The 23,204-nt window shown below is 52.7% G+C and overlaps 6 protein-coding genes across 6 annotated transcripts; 2 read left to right on the forward strand and 4 right to left on the reverse strand.

Moving 5' to 3' along the window:
• Positions 1 to 120: 120 nt before the first annotated feature.
• Positions 121 to 1,498, reverse strand: MYCGRDRAFT_74764 (uncharacterized protein; the record flags this gene model as incomplete). The annotated part of the gene is made up of 1 exon (XM_003850334.1): positions 121 to 1,498. The coding sequence occupies one exon, from the start codon at positions 1,496 to 1,498 to the stop codon at positions 503 to 505; it is 996 nt and encodes a 331-aa protein (XP_003850382.1).
• Positions 1,499 to 3,253: 1,755 nt separating this feature from the next.
• Positions 3,254 to 4,738, reverse strand: MYCGRDRAFT_45983 (GTP-binding protein; the record flags this gene model as incomplete). Its single annotated transcript, XM_003850333.1, has 7 exons — positions 3,254 to 3,323; positions 3,380 to 3,761; positions 3,810 to 4,065; positions 4,119 to 4,440; positions 4,491 to 4,524; positions 4,629 to 4,657; positions 4,710 to 4,738. The coding sequence occupies 7 exons, from the start codon at positions 4,736 to 4,738 to the stop codon at positions 3,254 to 3,256; spliced, it is 1,122 nt and encodes a 373-aa protein (XP_003850381.1).
• A 295-nt stretch (positions 4,739 to 5,033) lies between these two features.
• On the forward strand, positions 5,034 to 6,690 carry MYCGRDRAFT_110457 (uncharacterized protein; the record flags this gene model as incomplete). The annotated part of the gene is made up of 1 exon (XM_003849988.1): positions 5,034 to 6,690. The coding sequence occupies one exon, from the start codon at positions 5,098 to 5,100 to the stop codon at positions 6,688 to 6,690; it is 1,593 nt and encodes a 530-aa protein (XP_003850036.1).
• Positions 6,691 to 7,237: 547 nt separating this feature from the next.
• Positions 7,238 to 9,062, forward strand: MYCGRDRAFT_74768 (uncharacterized protein; the record flags this gene model as incomplete). The annotated part of the gene is made up of 6 exons (XM_003849989.1): positions 7,238 to 7,930; positions 7,988 to 8,059; positions 8,113 to 8,300; positions 8,356 to 8,471; positions 8,528 to 8,670; positions 8,728 to 9,062. 6 exons carry the CDS (start codon positions 7,888 to 7,890, stop codon positions 9,060 to 9,062), a joined length of 897 nt encoding a protein of 298 aa, XP_003850037.1.
• Positions 9,063 to 11,167: 2,105 nt separating this feature from the next.
• On the reverse strand, positions 11,168 to 12,392 carry MYCGRDRAFT_47042 (uncharacterized protein; the record flags this gene model as incomplete). The annotated part of the gene is made up of 2 exons (XM_003850332.1): positions 11,168 to 11,299; positions 11,358 to 12,392. The coding sequence occupies 2 exons, from the start codon at positions 12,390 to 12,392 to the stop codon at positions 11,168 to 11,170; spliced, it is 1,167 nt and encodes a 388-aa protein (XP_003850380.1).
• Positions 12,393 to 17,486: 5,094 nt separating this feature from the next.
• Positions 17,487 to 18,182, reverse strand: MYCGRDRAFT_46610 (uncharacterized protein; the record flags this gene model as incomplete). The annotated part of the gene is made up of 1 exon (XM_003850331.1): positions 17,487 to 18,182. The coding sequence occupies one exon, from the start codon at positions 18,180 to 18,182 to the stop codon at positions 17,487 to 17,489; it is 696 nt and encodes a 231-aa protein (XP_003850379.1).
• Positions 18,183 to 23,204: the final 5,022 nt, after the last annotated feature.

Consider the following 23,204-nt stretch of genomic DNA (forward strand, 5'->3'; position numbering starts at 1 on the left):
TTCTGGCCAGTTGAGGTTGAGGTCCTGAGAGCGGCTGCAGCGGCATGTCACGAGTCGAAGAAAATTGCTCACATTCTCGACTTGTACGAATCCGGCGAAGATGATCCGCCATCTCGCGTGCTGATGATCCGATACGGTAAGAATCGACGCTGAGAGGCAAGGCGGTGTCCATGTGACATGGACATGGACATTGTCCTTCGTAGACTGAGTAGGAATCGAGCATATTTTGGCTGAGCGTTGGTTGCACGGCACATCCCCATAGTGTTCCTGCCGAGGAGGCTACGGCGTGAGTAGAGAGATTGAACAGCGCGATGCCGTCGATGCGTACCGTGCCTTGTCACAAGCTTGATACAGGCGCTGCCTCATGCGCAGCACGACAGCATACCAGACAATTGTGGGGAGACTGGCCTGTCTAGATCAGTCGTCCCTTCAACCGTTTCTGACGGTGGCCGCTGGAAGCTGACAGCCCGAATCCACTCCTTGTGATATCGAGGTTGCTGCATCAGCTCACCGTCGCAATCGGCTTCCACTGGTCGTTCTTCATCGTAGCAAAGTCTCTCGCTTTCGCAAGAACGTAAAGCATTTTCAAGTACGGCACTTCCACGTTCAGCTCCTCTGCTTTGCGGACGGTGTTTCCAAGAATGGCTTCGACTTCGATCTGACGGTTGTTGCGGATATCGACAAGCATGGACGGCTCCTTGCCTCCAGTCTCAAGTCGTTCAACGTGGCGCTTCATATGATCATCGATAGACTCTTTGGACACGGCGTTGGGATGACCGGCTGCTGCTGCGATTGATCCTACTTCGCTCATGACGTTCTTGATCATGTCCAAAGCGTGGTCCGAAGAACGTATGAAATTCGCATCGTCGCATAGAGTCAGAGCTGTGATGGGGTTCAAGCTCGCATTCAGCGATAGCTTATTCCACCGCCGTTCTTGGATGTCACCGCTGTGCACAGGAGCATTGCCGCCACCTGCAAGGAACAGCTCCGAGAGCCTTTTCGTCTGCGCCTTGGCCTCGTCTGAGGCATTGTGTGGGAATGTGCCGAGCTCAAATATCTCCAGAGGAGCGCCATGCTCTACGATTCCTGGGCTGACCTGCGTAGTCGGCAAGTACACGACGCCAGAAATGATCGTGTTTTGGGGATACAGCTCGGCGTACTCATCCTCGATTGCGATTCCGTTTTGCGCGAGGGCAATCGCCGTCTTTCCTGGAGTCACTGCGTCCTTGATTAAAGCAGCTGTGCCCGGGAAAGCCTTCGAGCAGACCAGGATGTAGTCGAAGGGTCCGTAGGATGCGGCTTCGCTGACAGTACGGACCGCTTGAGGTTTCGTCCGAATGTGTCCCCATTTGGCAGATCGGATCAACAAGCCATTTTCCTTCACTGCAGCGTAGTTTGTTCTGCAGACGGCCGTCACACTAGCTCCTCCACGCTCCAGCAAGGCGGCATAGATACAGCCCACGCCGCCGGCTCCGAACACAAGGATCTTGTCGGTCATTCCCAGGGTATCAAACGGTCCTCCCATTAAGAAGCTGGCCGTACTCGATGGCGTTCAACCATCAGATGTTCCCCGGCCTTCGGCGGTAAGCTTTTTCGGGTCGTTGTAGAAGGTCGATCAAGCAATTTCGGCGAGGACGACCCATGGATGCAACCTAACCTGGAAAGTCGAATGCTGAGTCATCTGTCTTGTCTGCCCCGGCGCGATGGTAACTCATTCTATATTTGCGACCTTCTTTAACTTCTTCATCGACCTCTCTGAGAAGATAGTCTTTGTTGTGATTAGCCATGGGACTAACAAGTTTCATCGCCAGGGACCTGCCAGACGCTATCTGCGTATCCTCGTACCACACCGTCCATCCATCTTAAGAATCAAGGCCGCAGCCAGGATGACATAGGAAGGAGACCGGCTCATCCCTATATCCTCTGTCGCAACAGGTGATCGCATTCGCGTCAGATCCTGGCTTCTATGCACACTCGCACCACGAAGCTTTGGCGTGTTCAGGATCATGGCTGAAGACGAGAGGGCGGTGCCGGTGTCGCATTGGAGTGTGTCATCAGACGGAACATGGTTTCCATGTCCGCTCGAATTGCACAGTCCCTTCACCTTCAGGATCATGGCTAAAGACAAAACCATGAAGATGCAGAGCTTGGCCTATAAAGTCTTGCGATGGAACTTCAAGCACTAAGTTTGCTTCATCATCACCACGAAGCGCTCCAACCAAAAGGAACACACCCCAAGCACAATACCACCAAACACAACGTATCACTCATCCCAACAAGTGCAAACATGAAGCTCTTCGTCTACGCCTCGACGCTCATCGCTCTCATCGCCCCATTGGCACTCGCGTACTCGGAAGGTTGCGTGACCGAGTGCGCCGGCAGCCAGCTAACGGAATGCTGCCTCTGCGTATGTACACTCGCTTCCTCTTCTGCAGTCCTCCACATGATGTCGAAATTGACTCTCATCGCAACACTGCCACAACCCGGACAAGTGCGAAGGACCCTGCGACAACTAGGAAAGCTGTCGCGAGAGAATCTTCGAATGGACAAGGCCGTATTGTGCTTGTTCCCAGGACAAGGGAGGAGCTCGCAGCGAGTGCGTATGCATGCGTCGGACGCAGCGCAACTCTTTGTCAGTCTTCCTTCGCTGAGCACATAGCTCATCAATCAAATGGTCTTCATGCGCCCATCTTCAGCTCCACCTTCGCAAGTGTGAGCGTTGTCTTGTTGTTCGAGTGAAAGCACTGGTGAGGACGATCATCTGGTAGAGAGCTCTCGAGAGGGCGAATCGAAGCTTCCGCTCAATCATGTGGATGTGACTGACGTTCAAGCATTGGGAGCGATAGCAGTCAAAATTTTGAACAACAGCTCGGCCAAAAGTCGGACCTTTTGCGGAGAGTCATACAGGACCCAATTTTCGCCGCTTTCCACTGCCTCTCTAGTATAGTGGTTAGTACATCCGCTTGTGGTTTGTATCGATCATGGCATCGACAATTGTAACGCGGATAACCCATGTTCGATTCATGGGGGGGGCAATTCGACTTTTGAACTTTTTGCCACTCTTCTTGTGGATAATCTTGATTCTGCACAGCATTGAGTGCCTGCATCAAGTGGGTCAGCAAAAGCTTCTTTTGCTTCGCCGCTAGTGTGTGTCAGTGTGAGTTGAGAAGACTTCACATTGCATTACCGACGCATAGGCTTGACATACTCACATGCTGCGTGTATTGATCTTGCAATGCACCCAAGGTTGTATCTACTTGGCTGCCAAACCGCTCTTGGTTCCCACTATACTGACAACATCCTCGTCTGCAACAACATGTGATCTGGGAATAGTCAGTACCCATCCCATCAAATCAACTTCGCAGCATGCAATACTTACAGTCCCACACGTTGCGGTACGTGTCTCGCACTCGCTCCCCAGACCAATGCATACTTGAAGCTGTCCTTGATCGTCCGGTGAATTTGATCACACACATCCTCAATTGTGCTGTTGTTCCGGACGATCAGGGCTTCGCTGAAATCCGGATCGATGCCCTTTCGCTTCGTGTAGATTCTGATCAGATGTAATTCGTCCCAACACCGGTCAACGACCTCCTTGATTCCAAGATCCAGCTCACAGCTCATCACGACGGTGTTGGGTTCTCGCGCTAGTCGATTGAGGAAATCCAGACTGATGCTGTCGATTTTGTTGTAGACGTAGAGGCATTTGATGTATGTTCTGTGATCTCGCATGATCACGTCGATGAATTGGTCCACAGTGGCTGCATGGAATCAGTAAGAGGCAGCCAGGCCGGAAGATCTATTCATACCGTTCTCGTCTCTGACCAATACTTCGCAATTGAGGATCTTGTAGTCTCGTAGGATGTTGTAAAGCATCTTCTGGTCAAGATATTTCGGTGGAGAGGAAAATGTGATTTTCATACCGCCGGCCGTTTTGGGCTTGAGGTAGATGTTCGGAGGTGCTTGATTCAACCTGATGCCGACTGCTTCCAGTTCTGCTTCAAGAAGCGCCCGTTGTTCTGCTCGCTTCGTGGCATCGAGAACCATGAGGACCATGTCGCTGGTCTTCAAACTGTCAGCATACTCTTGATCAGCGGATCTGCTGGACTTCGCCATACCTTTGCCGCCGAAATGACCTGCCGTCCACGGCCCTTACCCTCTGAAGCTCCTTCAATGATACCAGGAAGATCGAGAACCTGGATCTCGGCACCTCCATACTCCAGCACTCCAGGAATGGCAGTCAAAGTCGTGAAGGAATATGCAGCGACCTCGGACTTCGTTTTCGTGACTTTGGAGAGAAATGTTGACTTTCCGACGGACGGGAAGCCCACGAGTGCTATTCGAGCATCACCAGACTTTTGTACATCGAAGCCGGTTCCGCCAGGACCTCCTGCGCCAGGACCTGGCTCGAGCAGTTGGGCACGATATCTTGCAAGCTTTCTAAGAAGTGTCAGCAATGTTCAGGCAGTCACTTCCGCGATTGACCTCACCCTTTCAACAAGCCAAGATGATATTCTGATGTGTCTTAGCTTAAGTTCGAGCCTGGCCTGAATGAGAACATACCGGTTGCCTTGTTTTCTTCAGGATGTTAGCATGAGTTCTGCATCAATGAGCTGGATCCTTAGTACTTTGTGTCCTCTTCATCTCATCCTCAATCCTGGGTCCAAATCAGCGCCATGCATGGTAGCTTTTCTGTGAAGATCGCATACTCCTTGATCTTCTCCGTGATGTTCACCATCTTTGCGGTCGTTTCTCGCGCTTCGGCGGTCTTATAGGGGAACTCGTCTACCTCTGCGGCGGAGATTTGTTTGGATAGAACGACAATCCAGAATCGATGCGCCAATGTTGATTCGACTCCGAAGGCGTGGTCAAAGATCGTGGCTTCGGTGCGGTCCCTCCCGCTCGCTGACTAAGCGTGTTTGTGCCACTACTTGCCGCTCCACCGCTCGAGACGTCACCATTCAATAATTGTGGCCAGCCTCGCTGGTAGTGCAAGTATTCGCTGGCATACATCTGTTGTCAAGATGGCCGGCTTGATACATTTCGCTGCGATTCGCCTCGCCTTACGGATACCCCAGTGAATTTATCTGACTCGCAATGCTTCCTCCTGGATTGGAGACACCGCGGCAGGTAAAGCAGTACTACTATGATCTATACGACGAGTTGATCGATTCGGGACAATTTCGACCCTTTGTCTATCCCTGGGTTGCCTTGGGCGCCATAACAATCTTGGTCTACCTCCTCATCGATCATCGGAAATCGCCAACTCTGCAAGCCTTGCGATTTCCTCTCTATGGCTTCCTTTGTGCATTCTCTGGTTGGTGTATTGCCACCAACAGAGGAAGGCATCCTGCTGCGGCATATGGCGTTGGTCTCATCAACGCGTGGGGCACTTTGTGGTGTGGTACGATAATGTTCTTCAACGACTGCCAGGTCGACTTCCAACGGATTGAGCATGCAGACAATGTGATACCGGATAGCTCTCGCACGAATGGAGGTATTATGCGGTCTAATGAGACGATGACCGGGCAGTCAGGATCCACTGAAGTTCGCACCAGGCCTGGACCGTCGCAGAAGCGCGGTAGTCTGTACTGGCAGTCATATCCATCCGGACCCGTTCTGGAACGCCTGGACTGGATCTCCGACCTGTTCTGCTCGTTCAGAGGTGTGGGCTGGAATATCAAATCTGCTGGCATTCCATCCATACCTACTTGGGCCAAAGCAGAACTTGACGGTCATGAAAGCGAAACCAACGATCGAAAGGTCGTTGACATTTGCTCTGCTGGCACTCGACGGTTCTCGGACAGAAACGCACTGCTACGATACGTTTTCATCAGATTGGTCATCGGCTTCTTTGCTCTGGACGCCACCAAGACTCTCATGCACCATGATCCGTACTTCTGGGGATACATGGACGCACCACCACCGGCGTTTCTTCCTGATATGATCAGGTCTTCCGCCGTACTCGTCAAATGCTATCGACTGCTGTTATCCTTGGCAGGAATTCATACTCCGCTTTTGGAGATCTTCAGACTCGGCCCGCTATTCTTCTGTGGTGTTCTTGGTCCTCCCATCCTCGGTGCGCGCGGTGAGGCGTGGATGAACCCTCCCGACTTCTTCGGCAACCTTTCCACGATCTTCAACAAAGGCCTCGCAGGGTTCTGGGGCGAGTACTGGCACCAGACCTTCCGATACTCGTTCGAAGCGCCCGCGAAACGAGTATTGGAATATCTGAAAGTTGAGAAAAGGTCCTCTCGTGGAAGGCTTCTTTCAATATTGCTTGCTTTCTCCCTTTCAGGCTGTCTTCACGCTTGTGGAAGCCATACTCAACTTGGAGATACGCGACCCATTGCCGGACCATTCCGCTTCTTCCTCTTGCAAGGGATTGGCATCATTTTACAGACGGCAATCTCAGATCGATTGCGGAAAGTGGCGATCTTCGAGAACGCTCCAAAAGTGATACAACAGTCTGCGAACTTTGCATTCACGGTCATTTGGCTCTACCATACCGCACCGCTTTTGACCGATGATTTTGCCAAAGGAGGAGTCTGGCTATACGAGCCCGTTGCGTTCAGCCCACTGCGATTGATCGGTCTTGGAGCGAAGGACGACAGGAGTTGGGACTTGTGGTTTGACATGATCTGGTGGCGAAGTGGCAAGCATTTCTGGGACACTGGCATTGCATTCTAGATCATATGGAGGCTCCAGGGTCCCCTTTCCAACCGCGCCTATGGCTGCGCATGCCAGGTGTTCCTTGATCCAGCCTCGAGCGTGCTGCGGTCTCTAGGATCGATCGATGAAACTACTGCGAGACCTGGCAATCTATGCGATGCTCAACCTGAAACTGACAGGTTCTTGCGGGGAAGTGACATGGTGCCCTTTGAAGGTCATATCTAGACACATTAGTCCTTGCTTGAAGAAACTTTTCAACCAGGTCTCAAAGCGAGTTCCTCGAACATCTGGCATCATCCCAAATGAACAAGCTCCGGCACCTGAAACAACAGAGTCATGAACTACTGGAGATTTGCAGCCTTGTCCAACGATTTTGGACGGCTTCTCTCGTTCACCATACAATTCTGGAGGCATACCGCTACCTACGATCGCACCACGTTCTCAGCAGGCGATATTCCAGAACAAGAGAGGTCGACTTTGGGCATATTCATTGACAATTCTCTCATGCTGGCTGTCGGTCCAACGGTTCGCACGACTTGCTAGCGCTACTTGACTCGCCCAGCGATCTGCGTCCGCGCCAGTATGCTCCAGCCTCCAAGTACAAGTGTGGGAAGAACGCATGCTCTATTATGATATGAGTTCTGAATCCTCGGCGGTCCGTTGTGAGACATCATTGCCATCTACCAGACGGCTTCTGCCATCGTTGCATCTTCAGACATCATGCGACTCAGCTGGAGCCTCCTCGGTCTTTGGACAGTATTAGGACTGTGCCAAAAGACAGCACCATTGGACCCGAACATCTTGCAGCAAATTCTCACCACGATCCCGCAGTGCGCCGTGAGTATGTCGTCAACGCAATGCCTCTAATCGCATCTCTGAGTTCCTACACAGCTCCCGTGCACTGCACAAGCCGCGGCAGCATCGCCTTGCGCAGCGAACGACTTCGAATGTACCTGCAACGATCCGGTCTTCAACTCCCAAGTGGAAAGATGCGTCGTATCGAGCTGCACGATCAAGCAATCGCTCACATCGAAGAACGCCTCCGAAGCCCTTTGCAGCCGAAATCCGCCAACCTTGAAGCCTCCTGTTGTTCCGATCGGTCTGGCAATTGCTACCTTGGGATTTCTCCTCCGTATTCTTGCCAAATTGCCTCTGCCATGGGGTTTGTACCCGCTGCAGCCATTATGGTGGGACGACGCAGTGTTGACCGTCGCGATGATCTTGTTCGTCATCCCAGGAAGTGCTCTTGGGATCGTTCGTAAGTCACAATCTTCCACAATCTTCCCTGCTTTCTGGGTGTTAACGGGCAAACTAGTCGTCAATACCGGCCTGGGAAGCAGCATCTGGACGATCTCTTTTGAGAACATCACTAACATACTACACATCTGTACATTCACACTGCAGCCGGGCTAAGTCCTATCCATGCTGACTGACACGCAGACTATTTCGAGGGTACCATGTATCTGACTGGACTGTCATTTATCAGAATCTCAATGCTTCTGACGTACCTGCGTATCTTTCCAGGCGCGGTCTTCCGCCAAATGGCCTTCATCTCAATCGGGTTGAACGTTGTTTGTGCAGTCGTGTTCTTCCTTCTTTCGACCTTTCAGTGCGTGCCTGTCAGTTATGTGAGTAGCTTCTTTCGCACAGGCTCAGTCTCATAACTAACACGTTATCTTCCAGAGCTGGCATCGCTGGGATGGAGAACACGAGGGCCATTGCTACAACATCAATCTTCAAATTCGGGTCGCTGCCATTGTCAACATTCTTCTTGACGTAGCGGCGGTCGTTCTTCCATTGTATGCGATTCCGAAAGCACCTTTCCCAGATTCTGTACGCTGACCTTTACCCCTAGACCTCAGCTGTGGAAGATGAAGCTCAATACGCCGAAGACGCTTCTGGTGTTCCTCATGTTCGCCATTGGACTACTAGTCCCCATTGTTTCTGTGATTCGCTTGCAGACTCTTCTACAATTCGGCAACGCAATGAACGTTACTTGTCAGTCTCACGTGTCCCACAAGCCTCTCGTACACACAGCCTTACCATGAATATCAGATGTTTACGCTCGCGTCGGCTACTGGTCCTCAGCCGAACAGCACCTCGCAGTCCTCTGCGCCTGCATGCCGGCTATCAGAAACTTGATCAGACGATTCTGGAAACGATCGACTACTGTAACTCATGCATCCGGAAGCACCGATTCGTCTGGAAACATCGCCAATAGCAACGATACGATGATGGAGGCAGGTTCCTGGCCAAGGGAAGAGAGACATTCCATTCCCTTGAAAGATATTCACAACGATGAAGACCGACGATATGATCGAAAGGCTTCTCATACTGCAAGCCCAGGCTCGTTCTGGGTTCACGCTCTTGAGACGGCGTCACCAGCGTGACGGGTTCGGCAGTTGGATTGAGAGTTCACCGAGCGCAAAAGATAGGACAAAACCAACCATACCGTTTTCTACGAACACGCTGATCTTCATGTCTCTAGTATCATCGTATGTCTAGCATGGTGACAATGTCAAGGCAATTGCGCGTCCACTCATTAAGCCGACGTATCTGTCGTTCCATCCTACCGATCATCCACCGCCACCACCACATCCACTATGGCCGCCGTGTCCATATCCACCGTGTCCGTGTCCGCCGTGTCCATGTCCGTGTCCATGTCCGTGTCCATGTCCGCCGGAATCTCCGCCGCCGTCACTGCCAACGTAGGCCGCTGCTGCATGTCAGCTATGTATCACAACGTCCACTTCTAAGAAGAGGTCCAAGACTGACCTGACGCGCCACCGGCGATTTTGGTACTGCTGCGAGCAGGTTTCGAGCCTCCGCAACCCATTTCGAAACTTTGAGCTGGAACGCACGGTGTGCTTAGAGAAGGAATTTGGTGTTCTGGAAGGTCGTCCTTGCTATGCGGAGAGGTAGATCGTCTTGCAGCAACGCAGCGGTTGACTAAGGGACAGTAATGGATTCTGACCAACGACGACTCTACGCCTTTGTGTAGCCGCTCTCGAAGTCTGTGCGTGAAGACTTCGCATCCTGTCCTTGCGGGTTGGTACGACACTAGGCAAAAGAGCATACCGATGGACTGTCTTGAAGCTTCACGTATTGGTATCATCATATCTGGCATCGCTTCATCGTAATGAGGTACAGTCTCCAATAGTCCCGTCAGCTGGACGGACCACATGTCGCTTCGACTCTGCACTCAGCACCCTCCACCTCCTCCGCCTCCTCCTCCACCGCCACCACCATCGCATCCACCGCCTCCAAAACCTCCACCACCACCATCACCTCCGCCTCCAAAGAAGCCTCCACCGCCGTGATGGCCGCCGTGGTGTCCGCCAAAGAAGCCACCGCCACCATAGCCAGCTGTAGGACGTTAGCGACTTCCAGTGCCTACGTTCCTGCCCCGCCGGACTGCAAGACTAACCTGATGCTCCGCCGTCCGTATGAACGTATCCTTTGTGACCTCGTCGTTTGACTGGTCGGTATGACATGTTGGGATTATAGCTGCCAGGAGCAGGTTTTGAGCCTCCGCAACCCATGATTGTGTGAATGGGTGGTGCGGGAGAGGTGCCGTATGAGGTTGTGAAATGCTCAAGAGTCGCTGCGTGAAGAGTTCGTCGTCTTGTTCAAAGATATGGTACAGGGAATCTTTGAGAATGTAGAAAGCAGTGCGTTGATTGTAGAAAATCAGCTTTTCAACACTCACCCGACCTCTGTACTATAACATCCTCTCAAGGCTGTGTGTGTACTCCGATCATCACATCTCTCCACATCGGTTCGAGGCTGAAGTCGTTCTGGTGGGAGGCCGCAAGGCTTGGAGCTGTCGCTTAAGCCGGAGCTCAGCACAGCCACGGGAATCCTTCTTCCAACCCATGGTCGTTCGTTCCTTCGACCGCAAGTAGGCACATGACCAGCTACGTAATGAACGTCATGATGGTGACGATGCTCTGGTCGTGATTCGAGGCAGAGCGCCAAGAATGCAACATTTCAGTGCAAGCTTCTTGCCCAATCAATTTGTTGCGGAGTGCTGCGATTTATTAATAATGTGAACTCGGAGGCCCACTCGCCCACCAGACCGTCGCTTGACTCCCACAAGATGATGAGAGGCAGTGCGATTCTGTCGGCGTTAGAGTCTGCATAGCCTCACGCTCTGGAAACGAGTGTGATGTACTTGATGAGCAGAGGACATCGCTGATCTGAAGAATAAGATTCATGTCAACTTCCACGAGGCCGTATGTACATCATAAACGCAACGCTGATGATTCGCTCCGCGCTCTCCCATGCGTATGCGAACCATGCATCTCGTCCAACCGGATATGTCGTCGTCGCGCGCGCTGAACGCTCAATAAATCTCTCCCAAGCAAGTATAACCAAGAGAACAAAACGAGAGGTTTGAAGTGAGAAAAGGAGTCGTCAAGGTATCGAAAGTGGTGTCATTCAGGAGCAGAAGAGGCCGGTGCGGTGTGTCCTTGCGCTGCCTCAACTATCATTGTTATAAGCCTTGCTCGCCGGCTTTACAGAGCTTGATGCCCTTTCCCCACTCGGAGTTGAGGACCTGGTGGGCGCTGATTCGGCGGCTGGCGTTCGGGTCGAGGATGCTATAAATGACGTTACGACAGCGAGCCTAGCGGAGAAAGTATTAGTTGATAGATCGTTGTTAAAAATGGAAGATGGAAGCTCACCCTATGCAGTGTCTCGATCGGAGCATAGCCCTCCTCACTCTTTCTGCCGCGAATGTAGTTTTCGTAGAATTCGTCTTCATCCTTCTTGGCCACTCGCCAGAGATGTCTGCCGGTCCGCATGGCCATGTAGATGACACCGCAAGCCCAAACGTCAACTGCACGTGGGTCGAACTCCTTGTCGGTGTATTCCTCAGGAGCTATGTACGGAGCACTGCCGCAAACTCCTGCTGTCATGTGTGGTTCTGTTTCCCACGCCATGCGGAAGCACTCGCCATTGCCAAAGTCTGTGATCTTCAGAGCTCCGTGGGTGGTGAGGAGGAGGTTCTCTGGTTTCAAGTCGCGGTGCGCGACGCCCATTTCGTGGATATATTCTACTCCGCGCATGAGCTGCGCAAAGTAGCAGTCGGCCTCGAGGACGTCCAGCTTGCCGTTTGCAAGTACCAATGAGTAGAGATCCCCGCCAGCGCAGAACTCCATGACTTCGCAGTAGTCTCCTTTTGCATCTTCGAGCAAGTCCAGAGTGTGGATGACGTTCGGGTGCCGTAGTGACGAAGAGATGCAGAATTCCGAGTTGAGTCGTTTGCTGTACTTCTTCGAGTCCTCCTGAGGTCTTCGACGAAACTCCTTGACAGCGTAAAGTTGCTCCTGTTTTGAGTTGTTCGGGTCCGCTTTGTGAGCAATGCGCACAATTCCGAATGCGCCGCGACCGACAATTTCCTGGCATTTGCCGTATTTCTGTACCAACGATGCCGCGGCGTTAGGACCGTCCTTCTTCTCCTTGGCCAACTTGTCCTTTTCGCTCTTGATCTGGTCGACCCAGGTTGACATGAGTGACAGTGGCTGCTCGTCGTGGTGGTCCTTCTTCTTGCCTAGCATCAGATCGCGGAATATATCTGTCAACTTGTCCTGCCGTTTTGCGCCTTTGAGGTGGTGAAAGTGTTCTCCATTCTCCTCGACCCAAAATCTCCTCGATACTGCTGGTTCCTCTTTCTTCTTTGCCGCAGTCGCGTCCGATCCATTTCGCACCGATCCCATCTTCTCGATCTTCGACGAGGACCTCGAGGGTTGGTCAGGCCGAGGTTTGGCGGGATCGTTGTTCTCCTCAATCACTTCCTCGGGCAGCTTGTCGTTGGCTTCTCTGCGAGCCTCTCGGTTCGCTTCGTTGGTGTCGCGCTGAGAGAACATGCGCGAGATGCGCGAGGAGAATGTCGGCTTCTTCTGTAGCGATGGACGACTGGTCTTCTCGTCATTTGTCAGCGGCTGCTGACTGCTTTCCGATGGCGCAGCTGGCGCAGCTGGAGGCGATTGTACGGCGTCGCCGTGCTTTGAAGAGGCGAACGAGGCTGTCGATGTCGAAGGAGTCTGTAACGGCGAGGGATCCGGTCTGCCCGCCTCCCCCGCCGGCGACGTCGTATCGGCCAGGACGGCCATGTTTCGTTCTGCCTGTGATCCTGGGATCCGCGGTAAGGTATCTGACGTTGCGTCAGATGCTTGGCGGTCTGGGATTCGATTGGCCTGTTGCAAGTCGCTATCGTCGCACACACGCACAACGCACGCACGAGCGCAAGCTCACAAGCCGGGCCCGGACAGCGGCGCTGTGACGCACAAAGTGCAGCGATGTGAGCCTGCGGTGAGGAAAAGGTCGGTGAGAAGTGCCGTGGAAGGTTTTCCGGAAAGTCTGGGATGGCAGACTTGGGGGGACGGCGAAGCTTTTGCCGCCGAGGAACCCTTTGAACTTGGCGGGCGCAACAAGACTCTCAAAACGGAAGTGGTGCAAAGGTCGGCCACAAATCCACCACAAGGCGATCCGGTAGATCAAAAGGTCGCGGTTATTGCGGTGCCTAAATTGAACCTGTGTGTGTCCACCGCACGCACCGCTTCGGCTTCCGGCTCAGAGCTCCACGTCGGATCAAGTCGAAATGACGGCGGGCGCCCTCCTCCAGCAGCTGACAAACGTAAATGAAATGACAGCGTGGGCGCGAAATCGCGCAGTGCTGCTGCAGCCGCGGCTCAGCTTCCTTGTGAATCGCTTTATGCCATGTTGTGCTCGCGTTGTAGGTGTCGGAGCCGGATCGTGCGAATCGATTTGTGGGCGGAGAAGGTGAGGTCTGGAGGAAAAGATTTGTTCGCAGCAATTTCCTGTGAAAGAAGTTGTGGTGGCCGGATTGCGATTTTCTATTAGGTCATGAGCAAACCTGGTTCGCGGAGGTCTCGTCCGTTCTACGAGAAGCTCGCGATCCAGACTCAGCGAAATGGTCAGCGGTTGGGGCGCAAAGTGTGACGACAAGGCAGAGAAACTGCAGTATGATCGGTATAGGTTGATGTCGTCGGACGGGAACGAGATGGAAGAGAAAAGACGATACGATTAATTAATTAATGAACGAAGCGGAGACAACAAGGAGCATGGGACAATAAACATAGCCGTATTTGCGACGATCCCGACATCCATTGTCATCATTCACGGTTTCCTTTCCTCCTCTCATATTATGTCAGTGAACATCAACAACCCTGCATCGGCTCCTGTAATCTCTCTTCACAGCGTTCCCTTCGTTGTGTCAGGGCCACGTGCGAAAAGCTATCGTTCATGTGGTGCCGCGAGACGCATGCAAGGCTACTGTCTGACGCTCTCGTAAAGGAAGCTCTGGCCGGCCGACTCCTCCGGCTTTATCACCCATGTAGTGCACGCAAGCTCGCGATCGGGAAAGGTGCATAACTGTGCGCGGTAGTCGTAATTCCCTCACGCGCATCTCTCGACAGGCCATACATCATCTCATTGACAATCGTGTTGACTATGACACCCGAAGGGCCCGTTTGTTCTTGACATGCGTGCCGCGGATGAGCGATGCTGTGGTGGTGATTCTGCATGCCGGCATTTGTCCATCTTCTTCCTGCGTAGAACCCGTCGACATAATCGTCGGACTTCCATAGTCCGAAAATCCTGGCATTCGAGGTTCTCGGGAGGTGCTGTGTCTGCTGTGCTGTTCAAAGTTCTGAGTTGGGAGGTATCTCACTCTTGCTACACATAAGGAACGCATGGCCGCCTGGCCGTTTCCGATCCTCCATTCCGTCCCTACCGGTGGTCACACCTGCGCCAACTCCGTGCATTCCTGGGTATTGTACAAAGGACTGAACATCATTCACTGATCTCTTGCCAAGCTAGATTCCGATGCCTGCCATTTACTCGCTGCCATCCGAGTCCTCTCCATCGCGGGGTCTGGAGGAAATGATCTCGAAATTGCCTAAGTGAGTCGTTAGACGGACCTGGGTCGTAGGATGGAGAGCCGCGTAGTAAGTGCTTACGTTGGAGTAAGTTCAGCGCCGTGCGCTTCTCCGGTTGCTGGTTCTTCTCCAACGGCTTGGTCTCGTATGTGTCCATGCGCGCATCTGCCTCGACGTAAAGCTGAGATCTGTTGTTCCGTCAGCTGGCACTTCTCCGAGCATTTGGCAATTCCAAGGTCGAAGACGATGCTTCTCCGCTCCCGCAAGTATTTTTGATAAGCTCAAGCACTCACCCTTTACCCAAACTAAGCAGGAGATCCTTTTGTGGCCCATCCTCCATGAAGCAAGCCACTCTGAACCAGCTCACGCCCCGGTTGCCGTTCTCGTCTTTTGGTCCGGAAGACACACCCAGTGCGTAACGGACAATCTTCCTGCCGGTCGAGGTGTCAAACTCGTCTGGCTTATCGGCGAGACGACCGATGATCTGCATCTTCGCGAGGGGTCGAGCGGTAGTCGTGGAGAAGGCGCGGGCGGCACGAGGCGCATTCTGGCGGAAGATGGAAAGCATTGTCGCGAGTATGTGCTTGATTTGTACAGGAGACGGGCGATGGAGAGGCTGTGTGTTGTTCAATGGGCGGATGATGCTGATGAAGTGGGATGAGACCGATGGCGCGACCAGGAGGAAGACGAGACTTGACGCGACGCGCAGGGTTCGCGAGGAGCTAGTTCTAAAAGCTTGAATTAAATGGCCGCACGATGAGCTTACAATTTTGCCGACCAATCGTTCTATGGTGAAACATCGAATTGGTCTTGCACTTTGACGACATCTACGAAGGTCTCATTGACTTGGCCATTCGACAGGCGTACATGCTCATCTGAGGAGTTTAGACGAGCGAGGCATTATGAGAAGGAACGTTGCCAATTCCCCGACCTTCGTAAACATCAAACACCGAGACGGCGACGACGCGATCCTGATGATCGGCAGAAAGACTGCAAAGATGCGACAGTAGATGAAGCTACACGACAACCAAGGGCTGCTCCAGCAATGACTGGATCCAAGAAATGAAGCGTCACCTGTCGCCGTTTCGCCAGCAAGCAGTTCCATGGTTTTCGACAGGGATGATTCGGACGTCAGGTAAGACTACGACAAGTCGATGCAGTACTGCTGCATCAGAAGAGAACGTAGAGGTACTCAGTTCGACCTCCTTTGTTTGTCAATCTCACTTGGAGACCACCAAGTTGCCGCCACGAATCATCGGATATGGCTCCTCACCAGCAGCAGCAAGACGATGCCAGATGATCGAAGTTCGGCTCCTCAAGAACGAAGCCTTGTGTGGAACTAAAGAGACGTGCCAAGGGCCTCATCCAGTGATTGAGCTCTTTCAACGAGAACATCTCCGATCTCAAATGCCCACCTGCTACATTGAGCAGCTTGCCGGTAAGGTCGCAACAACCAGGTCTGTGCCGACGTTCCTGGCCCCGATGCTGGCTGATCGCTGCCGCTCTCGAATGGCAACACGGACATGAAGGTTGTCAATCCGGCTAACAGAGCTGTCAAACTCCAGATCCCACAGCTATGAAATGCACATCCTCCAATAGGTCTTCCGCAAAGGACGATGTTCAAGGGTATTGGCGATGCTTTTTGCGAGAGCCAAACATCTGGAGAATGCTGAAGTCGCTTCCACACCTTCCAATCCCAAGCCACTGCGTCAGATCGAAAGTCGGTTCCGCGATGTTGCACGATGCAAGCTCAAAGAACGGTGAGCCACCAGTCGCTTGTTGTCGGGATGAATGCGAAAGGCTGATTTATCGAAAGTCTGGTGGAATTTCCATTGGTGGGTTGCGATTCAAGCTGCCGAAACATCCAGCCTTGACCGCCTTGCAGGAGTCTATTCCGTCCTACGCAGTTCTTCACAAGAGTCAGCGGCGGCATAGCGGCTTGCTAGTTCAGGACAGAGTCGCATGCCAAGCATAGCATCGGTGATGTGTTGTGCTTGAACTTCGATGTGTGCATGAATTGTACTCCGCACCCAGCCCCAATGGCTACGCCGCCAGCCGCTTATCAGCTATTCTATGCCTATGTGTCGGAATTGAACTCGACGTTCACGGCTCGAGGCACCGCTCATGACGTCTGCCCATCATAACCATCCATCTCTTCCAGCAGACCTCTTCGCGAAAGCTATCGGTTTGCGCTGCTCTAGTTCTTCTTGGGGAGATCGGCACAGTCAAACCTTCGCAAGGCCGAACCTGCACGGCATCTACCATTGCGCGATCGCTTCTCACAAGTTCCAACCACTCCACCATCAACACAACTCTAGTCCACCTCCATTCTCATTCATCAACTCCACCCTGCGGTCGTCATCGTGGAGTCAGTAAACACAGTACCGTGGGGCAAGATCAAGCTTCCCGCCATGTCTCAGCGACAAACATGACGCAACGACGCAAAAAAAGCCATCGACGCCGCGAAGACAAGTCCCGCGCCGAGATCTTGCGACCCAGGAAGCACGCTTCGTCCCAAAGGAGTTGTAGCTAATGCGCATGCGGGGCGCGGCTCAACCTGCTGATTGCGCTACGACAAGAGAGTTTCGCGCAGGTGAGGGGTTGTGCATGTGCACTGCGTTGAAGCTTTCACAGTTTTGTGCAATTGCGGCACGACTGACGCAAGTGTGATTATCGTCACGACGCGGTGAACGCGGTGGGCTGCTGGGAGCTTGGGAGAGCTTGAGCTTTGAGCTCGAGAGGTTGATGGAACCTGGTTGGTATTGTGTGTTCGCTTCATTTGGGGTATCTCTAATAGTGAATAAATAAGTTATCATTAACCAGACAGCTTGTCGCGGTGCTGTAATCCTCCTATACAAGCAGCATGTCTCTGGTATCGCCGAATATCCAGTAAATTTTCGGATTTCCGTCTCAATAAAACCGTTGTTGCAAGGACATTCCGTCCATATCAAAGCCGCTGCCACTCGACGACCCTCCGCTTGTGATGCTGTCTCGTCTCGAAGTCGTGCTGATTCTCCTGTCCTTGCCACGTCCCTTGATGCCCTTATTGCAGTTCTTGTACAGGTTGACAAAGTACTCCCACATCTCCTTCTCCCAGCTGTCAACCACGTCGCCCTCCTGAATCGTTTCGAATCGTTGCTTCAAGCGGCGGATGGTCTCGACGTGGAACTTGTTCTGGTGTGATTTGAGGTTGCCGAGCTGTGTGAATTGTTTGTTGCAGTTGTCCAGTCTGCATGTGAAAGGCTTCGCCGCTGTGTGGACGATCTTGTGGGCTCGTACGTTGCCGTGCTGGGCAAAAGTCTTGCCGCAAATGTCGCAGTGGTATGGCCGCTCGCCGGTGTGCCTCCTCTCGTGGGTCTTGAGGTTGCCGAGTTGGCTGAATCGCTGGCCGCAGGATGGTTCTTTGCATAGGAAGGGCTTGATGCCGGTGTGGGCGCGAGTATGGATTTCTAGGTGTGTCTTCTGGTAGAAGGCTTTGCCGCAGTCGGCGACGTCGCACTGGTAGCGTTTCTTGTGCTTGTTGGCTGGTGGTTGTACGACCCTAGGCTTTTGTCTGATTTGTTGCTCGGGTTGTGAGTCGCCGTTCTTCGATTGAATGGCACGCATCAAAGTGTCGATGTCCGTCGAGAAAACGACCGGCTTCTCCTCGAGCTCATCCGAGCCTGGAGCTGAGTCTGAGCTCGACGTATATGATTCGGCGTCAAAGAGCGACTGAGGTTGCAACGGCTCTTCCATCTTGATGTAGGTTTCGCTGCCAGAGCTTGCCGAGCTGGTATAGCTGGTAGAGCTATTGTCGCTGCCGTAGCTATCACTTCGCATGTGGGATTGATAGAAGTGTGGCATTGGCCTGTTTATCGTTGGAGTAGCCCAAGTCATGTTGCCAAAACTTGCGTTGTTCGTAAATCCAAAGTTGTAGTCGGTCGAGAATCCAGTCTCCATAGGCAGAGAATGCATGTCTTGCGAGGTTGGAGAGTCGTTGAAAATGTCGGTTGGCGCTATCGAATGGCATTGTACATTCATTCCAAACTTCTGCTGCTGCTCTTGCTGGAAGAATGGCATGATCATCTGAGCCGCAGCTTCGTCGGGTCGGAAAGCCATGTTGAAGGACGACATCATTCCTGCGACCTCGATGTGGTTGTATTGAGCTTGGCTCAGTCGTCGCTGTAGCAGTTGACTAGGCTTCTTGGGCATCATTCCTTCCGCCATGGCGAGGAATGAAATGCTTGGTCGCTGTGATTGTTATGTTCGTGTGAATCTGATGTCGTTCAAGCTAGCAGTGCGAGCTTCCCAGCGACGAGACTGCAAGCTTTAATCTGATCAAGATGAGTAGTACTGGCAGCTTCCCGAGAGATGCGGCTGAAAGTTCAAAAGCTCTCAGCTATACCTCTGCTCATCGGCCGGACGGGCATGGTTGATATACAGGACTTGCCCGCATTTTCTCGATCGTCCATCCAGGATGACGGGAACTCTATGTTGACGGACCGCTCCCACCTTCAACAAAATATTGAGAAGGCACGTCTGCAGCATCGAGCAACAGCAAGCTAGGCTAGCTGCGTTGGATTGAGGTCGGCGGCACGAGTGCAGCGAATAAAGTTTAATCGGCTGGCGCGCGTGGAGAGATCGCGATTCAGTGTGGGATCTTGGACAAGGAACACGATTCTGAGATGCACGCCCAGCGCGGCATGCTCGCCCACCTCGTGTCCAATAGATCTCTACCGTCCGTGCCGACAGCTCAGAGTTCCGCTTAGCAGGCGAGCGATGCGACGACTGATGGTGCCGACACACCAATGAGAATATCTTGTCGACTCAGCCAGCCAACGAACGCCTTCCATCGGATCGAGAATGCTGTGAGGAGACGCATGCACGTCCATAGTAGGCCGACCATTTGGACCAGGGCTGAGTGGGAGGTCAGAATAATGTCACCCATTCGGGGCCGCTGCTGCAAAGTCATGGATTGCAGGGCGTCAAGTTGGAAGTTGGACAAAATCGCGCTGGATGTGCTCGCCGGACGCACATCGCTCTATCGCAGCATCGCTGTGAGTGCCACACCTCGATGCCCACTGCTGCGCCGTACGCATAGCGCTGTAACAAGAGTCGGCTCAGGTGAGCTGCTGGTTCGGGAACATGGGAGAGGAGTCGTCTCCGTCGGCAGTAGAGCTTCGATGTCGATCTGCTCGCCTTCTGGCAACGGTAGTTCGCATGGTCCTGCCCGGCACAGGCAGCTGATGCAAGATCTCGCGATCTGATAGACGAGTCAAGGCGTGTAGACGCGAGATCACAGATCAGTTTTGGGGGCGTGTATTCAAGGTAAGGAAATCTCTACGGTTGAACATCGCTCTCGTCTCTCCCCATCTCATGCCTGTAGAGCCGCTTACATCATCAGCTTCGGAAAAATCGTCCATGTGATCAGCGCGCGGTTTGTTTCCTGCTCCCTTTCACCATATATGCCATACATATGTGCAGAGACATGCAACCTCTGCTATTTCAACACTCGATTTCGCTGCTACAAGGCAGCACCGACATGCAGCCTGCGGCAGGAGGCCTCGACTCTCAATGCATAGCCTTGTTCTGGCGCCTGCACGACGAGCTCATAAGGCTGCGTTTGGATCGATATGATTGGAATGCCCCTTCGCACAGCCTACTCTTGCAGGTTCTCATCTATTCTGGATCGACTTTGACGAGAGACGGGAATCGGAGGCCTCCCTTTCCTTTCTACTGCAGCATATGATTGAAAAGGGATTGTGTAGTCAGGCAAGTCATTCGACTTGATGCAGTGCACTCTCGCACCATCAAGACTCGACTATCTCATTTCTCTGCCGTTTCAATTTCTCAATACGATGAAGAATTTCGCTGGACACACGTGATCCCTACTTTTGACCTTGTCCAGCATCACAACGGCTTTGCTTCTGATACCTGCTATTCTTCTCGGTCTTCAAGGCTCCTCCAACATTGCTATCTCCGATCACAACATCTACCGGCGCGAGCACTCCAACAGCTTCGTTGCTGCCGAAGAGCAATGGGCCCGCGATATAACATGCTATGCGCTACCCTATGGAGTGATCGGCTTCGTTAGCCATCTTTGGACGTATTGGACCATTGTATGTCTCTTATACTACCGCAAACCCTGGTTTCCCTTCCGCGAGATCAGCCACTCGGTGGTCGACATCCTTCTTGCAGTGATTCAGGGCCTCGGGTTTTACATTGCCTCGTGCATCGCAGGATTCGCGGGACTGGTCTCCATGGAGGGACAAGTGGGATATATACCTGGAGTATTGATCGACAACGAAAGAGGCAGTGCCACAGGTGCCAAGTGCGAGACTATCACTCTGTTATTTGTGAGCCTCATCATCTTTGTCGCAATAGTATGGGGATTTTGCAGAATACCGGAAGACCGGAGCAGGGGCAGAAGTCATCTACATGAAGTTTTAATACGAGCCTGGGTAGCGATTATGTGGTATCTCCTGCCGGCCATGGGTTTTCTCTTCGCGCTCTACAGCGATTGGATCTTCGGAGTCATCGCCAGGGACGTCATGTGCCTGCCCTCGACACACAAAGTACTATCCTGGGTACGGTATCCACGGAGGTCGAGGCATTGTCGGACCATTCGTTGACAGGCGACTAGGTATACTTTGCGCTCAAAAGACTCCCTTTCTTCACCTCTTGAGTGCCAGCGGTTTGAAGACAGCAAGATGAGTAACACATAGAGTGGAAGTCCGACATCTATGGCGAAGATAATCAAGCGTTCAACTGGTCGTCAGCGTTCGTACGAAGTGGTCTGGCCTCTCGCAGGCAGCTGATGCAAGATCTCGCCATTTCATAAGACGAGTTCGAGCGTGTAGATGCGGTCCCTCCATGCGAGCTCGTTCTTGGTACCTTAGGTAGCTTTCGAACACCGTTTCCTTCTCTTGGTTCGCGCTGTCGACAGAAACCCACGGTATCGATAAGCAAGTACCTACGTCATACCATACCGAGGATGCTTTGCACCTCTGCTTTTGCTTCTCCTCGAGCAAAGTCCTTTATCAAGGCACCCATCCTCTTCACGTGTTCCTGATTCTTCCAGCCTGTCTCTTCGCCGACTCCTAATGATCGAGCAAGAATTCGAGGCTCAAGCTTGAGTCGCACGCGAGAAACAAAGAGTGGGACTCGCGATTTTGGTGTCAATCTTCAATATGTCCGGCTCACGCACCACCAAAGGAAAACAATTCAACATTGGACTCCAGACCTGACCACACCACAACACATCGATCTCGATTTCCGAACATTGATTCCGCATCATAGATATCAATTCCATCCAGCATGCCTCAACCTCGCCCTCCGCCCCACGATCCATTTACCACAACTTCCACCACCGCCGGTCTCTCATCCGGCCCATCTCTCCGCCCACAACCCGCAAATCCAAGCCTTCGATCCACCGCCACCGCCGCTTCAACTCGAACCCGTCAAGGTCGCGATCTCTTCGCACCGACTCTCTCCCGCCGTCCCACCGCTCGCGGCACACCACGACTTGACGATGATGTCCTTCCCGACTCGGAATCGGAGCAGGAGCTCGGCGTAGCGTCAAGACAGCGGCAACAGTTGCGCAGAATACGACATGGATCGCCAGAGAGTAGACCGACGAGATCGAAGCCGAAACCGCAGCAGCCGGTGGAAGACTTGGATATTGTAAATAGGCAGCAAGATGGGAGTTACATACTTGGTGGTCCGGGGTTGTTGGGTATTCCTGCTGTACCGGCTGTTTTTGGGCAAGATCTGGCGGAGACTGTTGGTATGGAGTGCAGACCATATGAAGAATGGACGGACTTGTTGCTAATTGGGAGCAGATCAGGAAGACGCTGCAATTGCGAGGAAGTACTTTACGTCTGGTGCACATATGGGATCAAGAGCGAGCCGACACGCCGAAGACGGTGAGTGGACACTGATGAGCGTTATTCGCTCACAGTGCTGATGAAAGACAGAATTTGAACGCGAGCGTCCTGAAGTGATGATGCGTATGCGGGAACAAGCTCTAGCCAAGCTGGAAGATGAACGGTGGATGTATGAGCCCTCTGATAGGTACCAGAACGGTGGTCCATGAAGCACGAAGAGACCGTGACTATTCAGTCTCACTATGGCCTCAAGTATGCACTATTCTCCGAAGTCAGCGGCATGCTCGCTCTGTATCCCGCTGCAAAATACCGCTCGATGCGTTACGGATATCGCATTGTGGCACGAGGGGCTCCTACCCGAGCAGACCAACAGATGGCAGTGGTTGCCAGATCATCGAGACGGAGTCATATCCTGGAGCACCGCTTGGAAACTGTGATCCACGACTACCCAAGTATCAGTGCGTGATTTGACAGCCTTCCAACTGCGTCTTCACAACCCAGTAGCACGATGGCAAGAATGCACGCCCGGCCATGAAGCATATACAGTCCCTGCCAACAAAGCATCAATTTTTCCGCTCATGAAACGTTTTGGGTCCTATGCGACCTCGTCGATATTCGACTGGAAAGAGTACCGATTGACTTTCCGAACATAAGCGCTATTTTTGCATGCAAGACATCGTCTGCATATGATCGAGCATGCCGTGTGCAAGTTTCGCCCCAGTCTTCGGAGAAGATGTGTCGAACGGACCTTACGCTGTGACGT

The sequence above is a fragment of the Zymoseptoria tritici genome, chromosome 8 (genome assembly GCF_000219625.1).
Source record: "Zymoseptoria tritici IPO323 chromosome 8, whole genome shotgun sequence".
Lineage (NCBI taxonomy): Eukaryota > Fungi > Ascomycota > Dothideomycetes > Mycosphaerellales > Mycosphaerellaceae > Zymoseptoria > Zymoseptoria tritici.